We start from the raw sequence: 14,504 nt of genomic DNA on the forward strand, positions 1-14,504 counted from the left end.
GTAACTAACTAGGACCTATAACAAAAGCATGATACATGAAGTTAATTTTGCATAATAATACGCATTATATGCCAAAAAAACATTAAACTATTAGAAAGCCTGTATGTAAAATTCATAAAATACAATATTAGGTGTATGTCTATTATTTACTTCAGGAGGAATATGAATGTATGCTTAAAATAGTGATTCTCAACAAATTTTGCTCCATGCACTCCTTTCACCATTACTAGAGAATCATCCTCCTCCCTCCTTTCCAAAATTCGAAAAACGCATACATTTTTGGGCAGAATTTAAATAATCTGCGCATTATATAGAACTTCTGAAAAAATAATGGAGAGATTTTAATGAAATTTGATATGAATATACATTTATAACAGAAAAAAATATGTACCAAAGTATGGTACAGTAAGGTTCTTAGCACAGGTATATCCAAAATCCGAACTGAAAATCAGTCCCATATGGGGTGTGGTCCCCTCCTAGCAGTCAGCTTGATCGCGCTGCTTTGCGGGGTACTGGACATAAGACAGTTGAGAAATCCTTTTGATAGTGGAATATGAATGTATGCTTAAAATAGTGATTCTCAACAAATTTTGCTCCATGCACTCCTTTCACCATTACTAGAGAATCATCCTCCTCCATCCTTTCCAAAATTCGAAAAACGCATACATTTTTGGGCAGAATTTAAATAATCTGCGCATTACATAGAACTTCTGAAAAAATAATGGAGAGATTTTAATGAAATTTGATATGAATATACATTTATAACAGAAAAAATATGTACCAAAGTATGGTACAGTAAGGTTCTTAGCACAGGTATATCCAAAATCCGAACTGAAAATCAGTCCCATATGGGGTGTGGTCCCCTCCTAGCAGTCAGCTTGATCGCGCTGCTTTGCGGGGTACTGGACATAAGACAGATGAGAAATCCTTTTGATAGTGGAATATGAATGTATGCTTAAAATAGTGATTCTCAACAAATTTTGCTCCATGCACTCCTTTCACCATTACTAGAGAATCATCCTCCTCCATCCTTTCCAAAATTCGAAAAACGCATACATTTTTGGGCAGAATTTAAATAATCTGCGCATTACATAGAACTTCTGAAAAAATAATGGAGAGATTTTAATGAAATTTGATATGAATATACATTTATAACAGAAAAAATATGTACCAAAGTATGGTACAGTAAGGTTCGTAGCACAGGTATATCCAAAATCCGAACTGAAAATCAGTCCCATATGGGGTGTGGTCCCCTCCTAGCAGTCAGCTCGATCGCGCTGCATTGCGGGGTACTGGACATAAGACAGTTGAGAAATCCTTTTGATAGTGGACCTTACTCCTGCAGCAAAGCAGTTTTTATCTCAAGGATGGTTCTCGGAGAGGATGGCGAGATGAAATTGCCCTCCTAAGAGCTCCTCAGACATCGTAATAAGGTTAAGATCAATAGATCTGGCTAAGCAATCCATGCGAGAAACATTCTCACTTTCCAGGTAATCGTCGATTAGTTGAATCTTAAGTTACAAGCGTTGTCGTCCATTAACAGGAGCTCAGGACAATCCGCGCTCTTAAAAAGTCGAAAATAGGGATCTAAGATCTCCTCTCTGTACCATGTAACAGTATGGTGAACTTTGTGAAACACATGATGGAGGAGTGTGCGGCTGTCCAAACCTTCTCAAACCATCACACCTCCACCACCGTAATGATCCTTTTCCCTGAAAAGGGAGAGACGGTATTTACTGTATTATTTTCCAATCTCTCTCCACATATAGGTACGGCGAGCATCAGTGTCCATACTGAATCTCAAATCATCTGTAAAATCACCGTGCTTTATGGAGCCGCTTGCTGTCTGCGCCATTCTGGCATACAGCCCTATAACATGAAGTCTTCGAGTAATTATAAAATGTGAAACTCGGGTTTCATTGGCAACATACAGCTCACATGAGATCTGCGAAGCTGTAGCAACCCTGCGTTGCCACGCTGAATGTGCGAAAGAACTTTCCTTATTCACCGTTGTGGATCTTGGTCGATTTTGTTTAGGTCTTCGCGATATGGATCTAATGTCCTGAACCTGCTTCCACAACTGTTTACACTGAGTATTACATTGGGCTCTGTAGCCACCTGTGCTTGTGATTGGCCTGCCTACAGTCTACCGACAATTCTCCATCTCATTCCGTCATCTGTACATTCATGGCTATTCATTTTACTTAATAAAAGACTCTACAATGTAATAGTTTAACAGTGTATACTGAATCTGCATCGTGTAATGAAAGAATACGTGAATAACACAAGCGCGTGATACACATTGCTCAGTATTCTATTAAAAGAATAAAGAACACCTTAGAATAACGTTGTTATTTCATAAGGGGTTTTTGTAAATTTCTTTAGCATTCCTGTTCTTGAGAAATTTAAATAGGTGGTTTTAAAATAAAGTTTGATTTAGTTGAGAGTTACGAAGAAGGCCCATATTTTGCTAAAACAAATCACCTGCTTGAATAAAGCTAAAGGAATAGACTAATCATCAGATCGGAAACTTATTAAAAAATTTAAAAGAATAAAATAATTATCAGATAGAAAAATTATTATAAGCTGTAAGATCAAGAAAAAAAATGGTTACAAAATAATTAACATTTGAAGAAATTTTGAAAGGTACTATCACGTTTAAAATTTCTTCAAAACTTTGTTGTAATACTAAAAACGGAATAAAATTTCTGTTGATACTACTATCATTCTCAATCCCCCATCAGTACAGCTTTATTTTATAGCAATACTACATAGCTTGCACCGAATCTGTATGCGACTAAAACCTCGTGTAGAGGCCAATTTAGGCTGAATACAGAATATATATTATGGAAAGCAATTCTAAAATTGAATATAGCATTTTATTTTTCCAGTCTTTAAACGAAACAGTCCGTTGTTCTAAAGACTTTTTTGAAGGGAAAGCATATCTTAGGCATATTATTAGAAACTAAAACTGCTAAATACTTGCTGTTCAACTATATTTTATAAAAACTATTCGTCTTTCTTCTTTGTTCGTCTTTTTTAAATTATTCATTTTAGATATAGAATCTTTTATCAAGTGTGGAAAAAGACTTAAGTTCTTATACTTAACTACTACTTCGCATAAATTGCAATCCCAGAACCGTTCAGTTTTAGATAATCCAGAATGTCGTCTAGTAGTTAACGGGACTGTACGAAGCATTTACTACATACGCAAGAGAAGCTATGCGTGCTGTACTCCTTCATAGAATAGATGCTACATTTTTTACACTATTCTAAGGAAGAAATGCCGGATTCTTACATTATTAGTTTTTAAGCGAGAGATACTAACAGATGCATATCTTATATTAACATCGCTATGCATAATAGATTCTGCGCATTCCACATTTCTATTATACGCTATAGGGAATTTAAAACTTATCTAACTCTTCTATGCAAGATGTATAGGGTGTTCGAAAAAGAAATGAGGAAAGAACGATACATATACACGATATTAATGTGTTTATTGCGTTATGATTTACACCAGGGTTTCTTAAACTTGATTTACACCAGGGTTTCTTAAACTTTTTCAGTCACGACCCCTTTTAATCACTGAGATTTTTTCGCGACCCCCAGGACCCCGCAATATTTACAAAATTTTGGGAGACTCCATAAGTATTGCGCAAACAGACAGGCGCGTGCGTGAAACTGTCAATTTCTTCACTTGTATTGTAATATACTATTGCAGTTTTAGGTCATTAACTTTAATTTCTAATTTTAAGGCATAGAACAATGTGAAAATTTTAAATAAGTAACAGACGAGATGATAGCGTCACGTGCAAAGCAAATAAAATGAACGTTTATATTTTAAAAAGAACGTTTATATTATAAAAAGAACGCTTATATTACACAATTATTATACTTTTATATTATAAAAAGAACGTTTATATTACACAATTATTGTACGTTTATATTATAAAAGAAACGTTTTCGTTTTTCTTTGTCTGTATTGGTTTATCTTTATCTATTTTCAGATACATTGTGCAAAAATATTTGGTAATTGTAAAATTATTATAATAAGATAAAGAAATATCAAAACTGTTAAAATTTTTGGCGACCCCTGCTGCAGGTCCCGCGACCCCCTTGGGAATCGCGACCCACAGTTTAAGAAACCCTGATTTACACAACTGGAAATTTTAAGTGCCCCTCTAAGTGAGCGTCATTTATAGACTATATAGCTTGGGCTATGCCTAAGCAATACTTTACCTCATTCAACACTTTCTAAAACATTACTGAGGATACTTAGTCTTTCGTTTCCATAATTTCAGCATACAAATTTAGAGGTAGCATACAGCTCAGTAGCCAGTTCGCGCCTCTTCAGTCTTTCCAGTGAACAAAACTTTTTAAATTCTTCTTTACAGCTATACAAACCGCAATGCAGTAAACATATTGAATTTGGATATATTTTTGGCTCATTTTAATGCCCTTTGTTGCTTGACACCCTGTATTATACTATATCATCTTATACGATCATTTTATGGATAAAATGATATATGTTTCATTGATCTGTTTTAATTTTCAAAGTATAATGTATTTTAGTTAAGTAAGTACTAATGCGGAAAAAATATTTACCCTCCTTGCTGGGTAAAAGCATGTTGATTTTGTCTGGTTAAGGTGGCAAACTGCTGAGGAGGCGATTGGTTGTCCATCATGCGTGCAGCCCACTGATTTTCATCTCCTAAGCTGTAGCCTCGGTTGCGATTCATGTGAATTGCGTCCATTGTGCCGTTTCGCATCTGGAGGGAAAAATAAATAAATAAAATAATTTATTAAGCAGAGTTTGGTTGGCAATCACATTTTTATTTTACTATTACCTATAACTATGTGTACGGTTACAAAAAGTGGTGTTTATTGCATATGAATGGGTCCACTTTCTTTAGAAGAAAAAAGTCTAATACTTGCTCTAAAAAATGGAATAAAAATTATCAATTACTTCCCCGTTCGGGGAAATTTTCGGAGAATTTAATTTTTCAGCATTGCTGCTGAAAAAAGTGGATCGGTGTAAGTAGCAATTTCAAACTTCAAACACAAAATGTATTTAGGTATAACGAATGCATTATGCGGAAAACTATTTTTTTTTCACAGAGGTAGTAATGACATCTCAAGCAAGTTTAAAAATAAAGAGAAACCTATTGCGATACAAGAGATACAAATAAAGAGGAAACTATTATGATATTAATAACAAAATAAATTATGATGAATACTAAGAAAAATGATAATATGTTTTGTAAAATTCATCACGTTATTTTGAAAAAAAGAAACATAATTAATATCATAATGAAGAAGATTTTTTAAATACCAGACGAAGGGAAAGGATTTCATAGTATTTTACGGCTTCAGCGTTGACAGTATTCGGAGTTCTCTGTTTTCATTAGTATCGGAAACCTGAATTTGAGTAATAAGCATATTTTTATTTCAAGCGCGGCACGAGGTTTTCGATGCCTATCTAAAACATAATGATCTGTATGTCAATTCACATGTCACCGTTATTTTAACTTCTGCATCACACTTAAATTATGGCCATTCTCAAATTACAGCCACGCTATTTGAAACAGGAGAAACGGAGAGAGAACAAAGCTAGCAAAAAGTGGAAATGATTTGTCTATATATCGGGATTAGATAGAAGATGTGCCGAAGTCTATCACCCAAAATGTAACACTCTTACAAAAACAAGAAAAACTATATTATCTAGATATGGTATTTACATAAATAATGCCTCATTAATTTTTTTTTGCATTCCAAGCTTTATTATTCTATGCAACATTTTCCCTCTGCCTCAATTTGAGTAAACGTATACACGAAAGCCATCTTCTGATACTTTTACAACTTTGTTGTTTTTGCAGACAAACAAAAAAGACGAATAAAGTAAAAATTCCATAAATTCGAAGTTTATTGCTTCAGAAAGAGTCAGCTTCTATTATTTATATTACAAAAAAATTAAGCATCCAGCGAGGTGCCGGACTTCTATTTTCCACTCCAATTTTGAGGGGGAGCAAGCACCCTGAGGGTGCTCCGGAGGTCTCCCACCCCTTCCCTCAAACCACACGAGAGGACTTTCGGTTCGTCGCATATTTGAAGTGCCCTCAATTGGCCGGGCACATTTACAAACCCCATGTCTTTTTCGGGATTCGAAACCGGGCCCTTCAGTACCCCAAAAGGCTCCTCTAACCACTATACCGTCAGGGCGACTACGGTTTTAAGTAGTAATTAGAAATGAAACTGGACTGCAAAGCGACTCCAAAGAAAGTCTGTTTTACATTCCTTATATAATGAAATGCCAGTCGTTCAAGAAAGGAATAAAGGTATTGAATAAATGTTCTGAAATGAGTAAAGCAAGATTAACAAAATAGTTGGTTTCAACTGCTATATATTTGACCTACTAAGAATATCATAAGTATTATTAAATTTATCGATCCACTTATTTTCTATAAATTGTAAATGTTTTGAGATTTACTTGAATTATAAAACAAACGTACCAGTCATTTGGTTAAAAATATCAAACGTTCTGTTTCGAACTAGTATAAATTATGCAATATATATAAAATAGTATATGAAAATTCGACCAGTAAGTCTCTATCTAGAACAATACCTCTGGGTTGAAATGTCTTCCTATATCTCTTGGGTGGTTTTCTTTGTCTCCAGAAAACTCTTGAGGTTTCATAGAACGCTGTGGAAGTTGCGGAGGTCTGTCATCGACTGAAACAGAAAGCCAAATATTTAATGTAATACCAATACTATTTTTTTCTGTGTAATTAATGATTAATTTAATTTGCCTAACAATGAAGTCTATTACTGATACACGAAGAGGTCTGAGATGAAAATGCGCTTAAACAATTTTATATGTTTTCAACGTTCACCAATATGACAACCATAACAAAATTTTCATTTTATAGAATGGATTTTTCTATAATTGTTTTAATTGTGGAGGCTCTTTTCCTGACATTAGAAACATCTATATTGAAGTCTTTTTAATATTACCTTTCGTTGGTCTATTTGTAACCACATTCTTCAACCATGTGGCGTCACAATCATCAGTTTTGAGATTTATTGCTATTACAAGCAACGTGATGTTTTTAATGAATTATTCGTATGACCTTGAAAATAACTGTTTGTATAAGATTTTGTCCTGCTCATAAGATTTTGTCTTGCTCAGCATTTTTAATTTATCTTTAAAATTGTAACAGTACATTATTTATCAATATGATTAAAATATTTAAGAACGTTTTTATAGGTAACGCTGATATGTTTTATCGCTATTTTTACTTTTCAAATTAAAAAGTAAATATTTATAATATAAATATACGAATTACTTAAGAGTACATAGAAATTTCTTAATAATACATACAGATGTCAATATTATAACAGTAACCTAACTATACATTTATACATACTTTTAAATAAAATTCTTTTGTAACATTGAAGGAAGTTCCGTTTGCCATTTGTTGCAAGAATAATGAAGAATTTCAGTGCCAGAAAAAATTGCGATTCCAGTTGGTCACTAAACAAGGACGGAAAGATTTAGAAGTTGAAATGACTGAAAGGATTTATTGCACTTTTAGATGCCAACTTAAGAGAAACAAATGTTAGCAGTTGGAATTTCGGTATATTTACGTAGAAATATTTTACTGAGAGTGAATTAGTTTATTGCAGTCATATTCATTACTCGGTGCAAAAATTTGGCTTCGAGCACAAAGTGGATGAATGAAGACCTTTCATCGACATTTCTTAAAAAAGTTTGCTAGGATATACACATTTGCACAAAGTGAATACAGGTGCCTCTACATCTGTTGGTTTTCGGAGTAAATACCAAATAAAATTTGGCTTCAAATACTTTTTTAAGATATTTCTATATCGTGTCTTATTACCAGGACTGAATATTTGTCACCTGAACAGAACTGGATACAGAAGGTTACTCATAGTTTTCTAAATTTTTATTTTAATATTTAAAACCAAAACCTTAAAATAAACTTTTAATTTAACATTTTATTACATGATTTTGGTCAATAATTTTTTTAACTCATCTGTCAAAATTTGTCAGCTAAGAAATTGACTGAAACCATTGATAGTTTAATTATTTCGTTATCGAGAATGTTGCCCGTAGTGCTCCACACGGAAGCTGGCAGATGTCGCACCCACAGAAGGAAGTTTCAGATTGATAGACAGTTGGAATAGCTTTCAAATGGATAAATGAAGTCTTGCAGCTTCGTATATAACGCATCAAAGTAACATTGTATTTAAAATAGCTGCTTCTAAACATTAAATTCGTATTTAATATTAGGCCAAAAAATCAAACTTAGTTTGGTGTAGATTTTGATTAAAATTCTATCGATTTAGAGGGTTATCAGACACAGCTCCCTGTTCTTCAGGAGCAAAATCTTTTAGAGTATCATGAGTTTTTTTTTTTTCCAACAGATTTTGAAGCCTATCAAATACGCGAAGTCAAGCACAATAAAACACTGCAATAGGTGAAAAAAATGCTTTCCATAGCTTGGATACTTGTTAAATTTAGTTGCTTATATAGACCTGTCTCATCTTTATCAAGACATTGCCATCTGGAGTTAACTTTAATTCAATATATATATATATATACATTCCTGGCCATTAAAATTGCAACACCAGGACGGAACAATCTGACGAACGTCAAAATCACATGAAAGGAAGAACAGGTTGGGATATGCAAATGATTAGTATTTCAGCGCATTTAGACGATGCAGGAAGGAAGAACGACATCTGAAGCACTGCATAAAAGAAAAGTTGTGTAGTGGATTTCTCATTCGTAAAGCGTTTTGTAAAATTGGGGTTTGCTCAGAATATCGTGTTATGACTTTAATAATAAGAAGTACTTACCAACAAGTGTCGGAATTCGATAAAGGCAGGATCGTTGCCTATCAAGAGGGCGGATTATCGTTCCGTGATATCGCCCGTAGCACTGGTCTACATCCAACCAATGTCATTCGAATATGGAATCAATGGGCTGCTGAGGATCATACTGAACGACATGCAGAATCTCACTGCCCTCCATGACTAATGCTAGAGATAACAGGCATATTGTGAAGTCAGCCCTGCAAAACCGTACAAGCACATCACGGACCACTAGTTAACAAATGGGCATGTTTGCAGCACGCCCAGTATCCGCTCATACGGTGCGTCGACGTTTGCAGCAGCGTGGATTATCCGCGCAGCGACCATTACTTCGTCTTCACTTGCTAAAGCAAGTACAGAGAAAGACGGCGACTCTGGCGCGCCGAACGACAAAGCTGGACACAGAAGGGGCACAATGTCGTCTTTTCAGACATGTTCCGGTTCTGTGTGCAGTATTCTGATTCTGATGGCCGTATACGTATCTGGAGGCTCTGAGGAGACCACAAATCACCGGCTTGCATTCGATATCGGCATAGGAGCCCCTGCACATGGTATGATGGTTTGGGGAGTCATTGGGTACACCATACGCACACCTCTGGTTCGGATCGAAGGTAATATGAACGAAGATCCATTTCTGAGGTCTTTCGTTCAGTGGTTGTGCCTTAACTTCGAGGCCTACCAAACGACATCTTCCAACAAAATGATGCAAGACCACATATTTCACATCGTGTTCTGGCCTTCTTCGATGCACAGGGTATTCGATTGCTGTCCTGGCCTGCACGGTCTCCGGATCTGTCACCCATTGAACACATCTGGTCATGAATTGCTGAGAGACTGACCCACCACCACCACTCTCCAGCTAATGCGGTTGATGACGTGTGGCATAGACTTGAAGCAGCATGGAATGAGTTGCCTGTTTCGATCATTCAAACCCAGTTCGACTCCATGCCTAACCGGTAAAGGGCCGTTTTAGTTGCCAGAGGTGGCAGCTGTTTCTACTAATTTCGCCCTCCTAGAAGCCCTCAAACTGCTTACAAGTTTAATAATGTTATCGTCATGCCATACTGTTTACGTATAATAAATATATTTTTGGTACTTGTTTTCCTTCATGGTTCAATTTTAATAGCCAGCACTCTAGATAAGTAAAAAACACAACTAAACTTATTTATATAATTTTTGCATCTCACAAAAATTAAAATTCAAAGTAAAAACCCTGAAAAATGTTCATATATACAGACATATTGATTATTTTCTCCCTCTAAAAGGAAAAGACAACCCAGAGAACTGTTAAATATAAAAATCGCCTAGCTCACAATCAATTAACCTGAAACTTCATTTACTTTTATAGTAGGCTCAGCAGCTTCATTATTCATATTACTAAATGATTTTAATCCTTTGTGAAGGAGAAAGGAATTACGATCGTGTATTTGTGGGAGGGAGCCGTCACTTATTTGCAGCAACCAAATGCAATGGGTTAAAATTTAAAAACTGGCAGACAGTCCAATTCTAAATAACAACAATAAAATAGCAGAAATGAATAATGTAACAGAGTGCCAAATTTCTCATAACACTTTTATATTAGCTGCTAATTTGTGCAATTCTGGAACGAATTATGAATTAAATAATAATTTTCAAATTGCAAATAAGCATTTTGACATTTTTAGAGAAAAGTTAGATAAGGTTACAGAAGTGCGTCATTTGCAAAACGGAATTGCATCTGACGGAATCAAAATAAAGATTTCGAATCTAGTTATTGTGTGTCCTATAGAGCAGTGATAAGACCGGATAAACAAACTTCTCGCGTTAGATTTGTTTTCAATACTTGCATCGGCCATTCAGTGGTAGAAAGGCGGCTTGGGTGGAGATCGGTTATACATATTAACGCTTCTATTCAACTTTCCCTAATAACAAGATTCTCAGAGAAGTGCTGAAGAAGAGAAAGGCATAATTAACCCTTTTTGTGATTTTCTCAAAAATGACTGCTCTAAAAGTAAAGAATCTGTAGTAAAATATATGCTTTTAATTGAAAGATTTTATTGTTAGCAAAATAATAGAAATTGTACAAGTTAAAAATTTAGATTTAATGCTCCCAATGGCACAGTGTCATAACTAGATGATTTCTCAAGTTCGTAAATTACTGCGTAGGCCTTGATACAGTAAAGATAACAGTACAGATATCTTAGAAGCAACAATAAAAATATCTTAGAAGGAATTAAGAATGCACACAGTTAGAAAAACCGTTGTCTGCAGAAAAATCTACAAAACATGAGGGCTAGAGAATGCTGAGAAAAACTTCTTATCCATCCAAAGGAAATACGTCTTATGAAACAGATATTATGACACAACACAAAGTTAGAAACAATAAATGCAGTTTCAATGGGGAAAAAGGGAACAAAACAAGAACTAGCCTTTAATTTAGGCTAGTTCTTGTTCTGTGAAATTTAATTAAAAAAATTAAATTTCACAATATTTTTAAATGTACTGACAACCGCCCCAAAATAGGTTTCAATAGATCATTTTTCACTGATTTAATTTAATCTTAAAGCTAGTTATAATAATATTATATCTAACGGAGGAAAGCTGAAATCATTTTTGGATACGGAATATCTGATTATTCTAATTTCCACACACATGTAAATGAATGTTTATTTTTGAATTTGCATTATGGTATCAACGAATACACATGATTTATCATTATTTCCATAATGAAAGGTTTCTAAATACCTTTAAAAACAAGTAGAATTGTTAAGCAGAATTTGTGATTTCCAAATCTGCATAAATAATAAAATATGCAGGTTCACAGGAGATACTTTTTCCAGATTCAAATTTTCTTTATTTATCTCAATGTTAAATGTTTTCGTACGTTCATTTCTTGTCAGAATCCCTTAGTTAGTAATAAATTAGTTCCGTTTTATTGAGTAGCATTTTCATGCGCATATATAAGATTATTTTCTTGAAGTCCCTGTTTTTTGAAATATAAAGGATGACAAATTTTACACACTAATATCTGTTCAGTCTGTTTTTGTTGTTTGACTTCTGAATTAGTATCTGTTTAGTCTGTTTATCTACAGATAGTTTTGCATTGTCTTGAAAGTTATTGCTCTGAATTAAACGTTAGCACAACGCTTTTTTAATATCATAAAAACAATTCATTAATTTATTTGAAACTAAATAAAACAATACCACAGATTGTAAAAACAATCATTTAAGGGTTTATTTTAATCATTTTCATAATCATAGAGGACAGATTTCCCCCCTCAACCAGCAGAACAAATTTCAGAGCCCAATCACAAACAAAAAAATCAACCGTCTAAAAGGCTTTATTCCTGCTGTCATTCAAAACTGCATTTAATGATGGAATATTTAAAACTATTCAATTATCGTTCTGTATTTTCTTACATTTCTGTGTTTTCTCTGCAGAGTTAATTATTGCTTGTAATGACGTATTTTGTGTTAGATACCCGAAAGAAAACTGTTCACGGCTAACTAATAATTTTAAGTATATGATATTGATCTTTTTCCTTACCTCTTTTGTGAATGAACGATAAATCACCTTTCTGGAGGTCGCTAGTGGGCGGCGGCTGAGCTTCCTCAGTGTCACTGTTGACAGGTAATGGTGGAAGTGGACGATTGCTCATGAATTTCTTGATGCTACCCAAGCGATCCGTCCAAGAATATTCTTTTTTAGGTAGAGTCGGACTAACCTGAATGATACAGATTTGTGAAAAATCGCTAAAACAGAATTAATTCTTACTTGATATAGCAAAAATTAAGAATGCCAATACTGACACGTGGCAGTAAAAGACACTACAAAATCTATTTATTTCATTTCCTTTTTTTACCATTCCTAAAAGCTGTTAAAATACAATTTTTACTTCCTTCTACGAAGCAAAGAAAGTATTGTAATCGCGAAAAAATTCGGCTATGATATTTCAGCGAAAATATACATAGTGAATGTTCCCGAATCCATTTCGAAGATTTTTTTGCATGAGGTCTGTATGTACGGACAGAGTAAAGGACTCTTTCTTCAAAAATGTATTATAAAATGGGCCTAAAAAGGGACCTAAAAGGGACTTTTCCGTGACGTGTATAGGTACGTGTGTATGTATTTCGCATGACACAAAAAAAATTAATCCTATCTGTAGAAAGCTGAAATTTTTTCTATGAGATTGCTGCAACATCTAGTTGTGCACCTCTGTTTTTAATGCAATAGGTAGTACCAAACGTGCATATATATATATATATATATATATATTAGAAGGGTATTTTATATATCTTCTAATAGGAAAATAAAGCAGTTTAGAAAATTTAAATAAAAAGCTAATTAAGATTCTATTGTAGTGATAATCTAATAAATAAATTTTTATTTTATTACTTATCAGCGTTAGTGCAAGTATTTGGCTTTTTATTACTAATAATTATGTATAAATATACCAACTTCCTTACTCGGCTTAAAAGTCTTTACTAGGCCTTTATTTTTCACAATTGTTTGACGGACATATACTTCTAAATACAATGACGTAAATTTTCATATTTTGGCAATGCAAAATTAAAAAAAACATTCTAAAAATAATGAAATCTAACTTTTAATATTGTCTCTCGGTTCCTATATTTATGTTTAGGAAAGTTTTATATTTGTTATGGAAAAAATATGAGAAGTTCGACTTCCGTAAAACAAAAGTTGAACGGGATATTTAATTTCAAAATTTGCAACTTTTGATGTCATTTTCAATTTGCTTTGAGGGATCGGTTAACAAACTTAGAATAATTCGAAAAAGTAAGTGTAAATGAAGTCATGTGGTGGTGTCCATATCAAATTTTTGAATTACTGTTCATATGAACAAAGAATTTTTTAGAGCCTCGAAAATAAATGGGAAAAGTTTAGGTTCAGTAATTTAAGTACTAAAATATTATTAAACACTCATTAAACAGAAAAGATACATTGTTACAGTATGGATTTGAGTTTCGTAAAAATGTGTTAATTCAAAAATATAGAATAACTTTAATAAAATCATTTGACACTTTTAAAAACTTTTATTTTACTGTAAACTTCTAATTTTTAGAATTATATTTGTTCTGATTTTTGACAGACATGATAAAATGGGCATCGCTTTTCCCTTTTTTGGCAAATTTTGAAAAATTTTCTTTCAAATTAAAATATATAAATAATTCATTTTTTATAAATTCAATCGACACCTGTTTCATTCACTTTTCCGTTTAATTCACATGACACTAAAATTATTTCATAGCATGCTGATATTGCAGTAATGAAAATACGTATGAAATTAGTTTTGAAATCTTGATACATTTATAAAAAGCACATTTTTAAACCATGTGCATTTGTTGCTTATTGTTTTGGATCCTGTAAGTTTTTTTAGTTAATGTTTCTTCACCAGAAAGGTCATCCATACTCAAGTCCAGATTTTTTTTTAGCTTCGAAAACAAATTTAGAGTTGAAAGTTTGACATATATAGAATTTCATCAAAGTATTCTAAACAGGAATTGCTGAAGAAAAAAATAATTTAAACTTCCATAATGTTTGCGATTCAGCATCATCTAATTATTTCAATTTTGATGAACTTGAAATTAAAAAAATTCTTCATTAT

The 14,504-nt window shown here is 33.4% G+C and overlaps 1 protein-coding gene across 2 annotated transcripts in view; it reads right to left on the minus strand.

Annotated features, from left to right (window-relative positions):
- The window catches only part of LUBEL (Linear Ubiquitin E3 ligase), a 125,036-nt gene that overhangs the window by 55,235 nt on the left and 55,297 nt on the right, over window positions 1-14,504 (minus strand). For both annotated transcript variants that reach the window (XM_085822058.1, XM_085822059.1), the window contains exons 4-6: window positions 12,425-12,602; window positions 6,626-6,732; window positions 4,609-4,772 (exon numbers count right to left, since the gene is read on the minus strand). In XM_085822058.1, the coding sequence (XP_085678184.1) occupies window positions 4,609-4,772; window positions 6,626-6,732; window positions 12,425-12,602 (449 nt within the window). The remainder of the gene's footprint in view (window positions 1-4,608; window positions 4,773-6,625; window positions 6,733-12,424; window positions 12,603-14,504) is intronic.

Source organism: Stegodyphus dumicola, chromosome 8 (genome assembly GCF_044657685.1).
Source record: "Stegodyphus dumicola isolate Sdum_Otavi_A_Nest chromosome 8, ASM4465768v1".
In the NCBI taxonomy this organism is placed as follows: Eukaryota; Metazoa; Arthropoda; class Arachnida; order Araneae; family Eresidae; genus Stegodyphus; species Stegodyphus dumicola.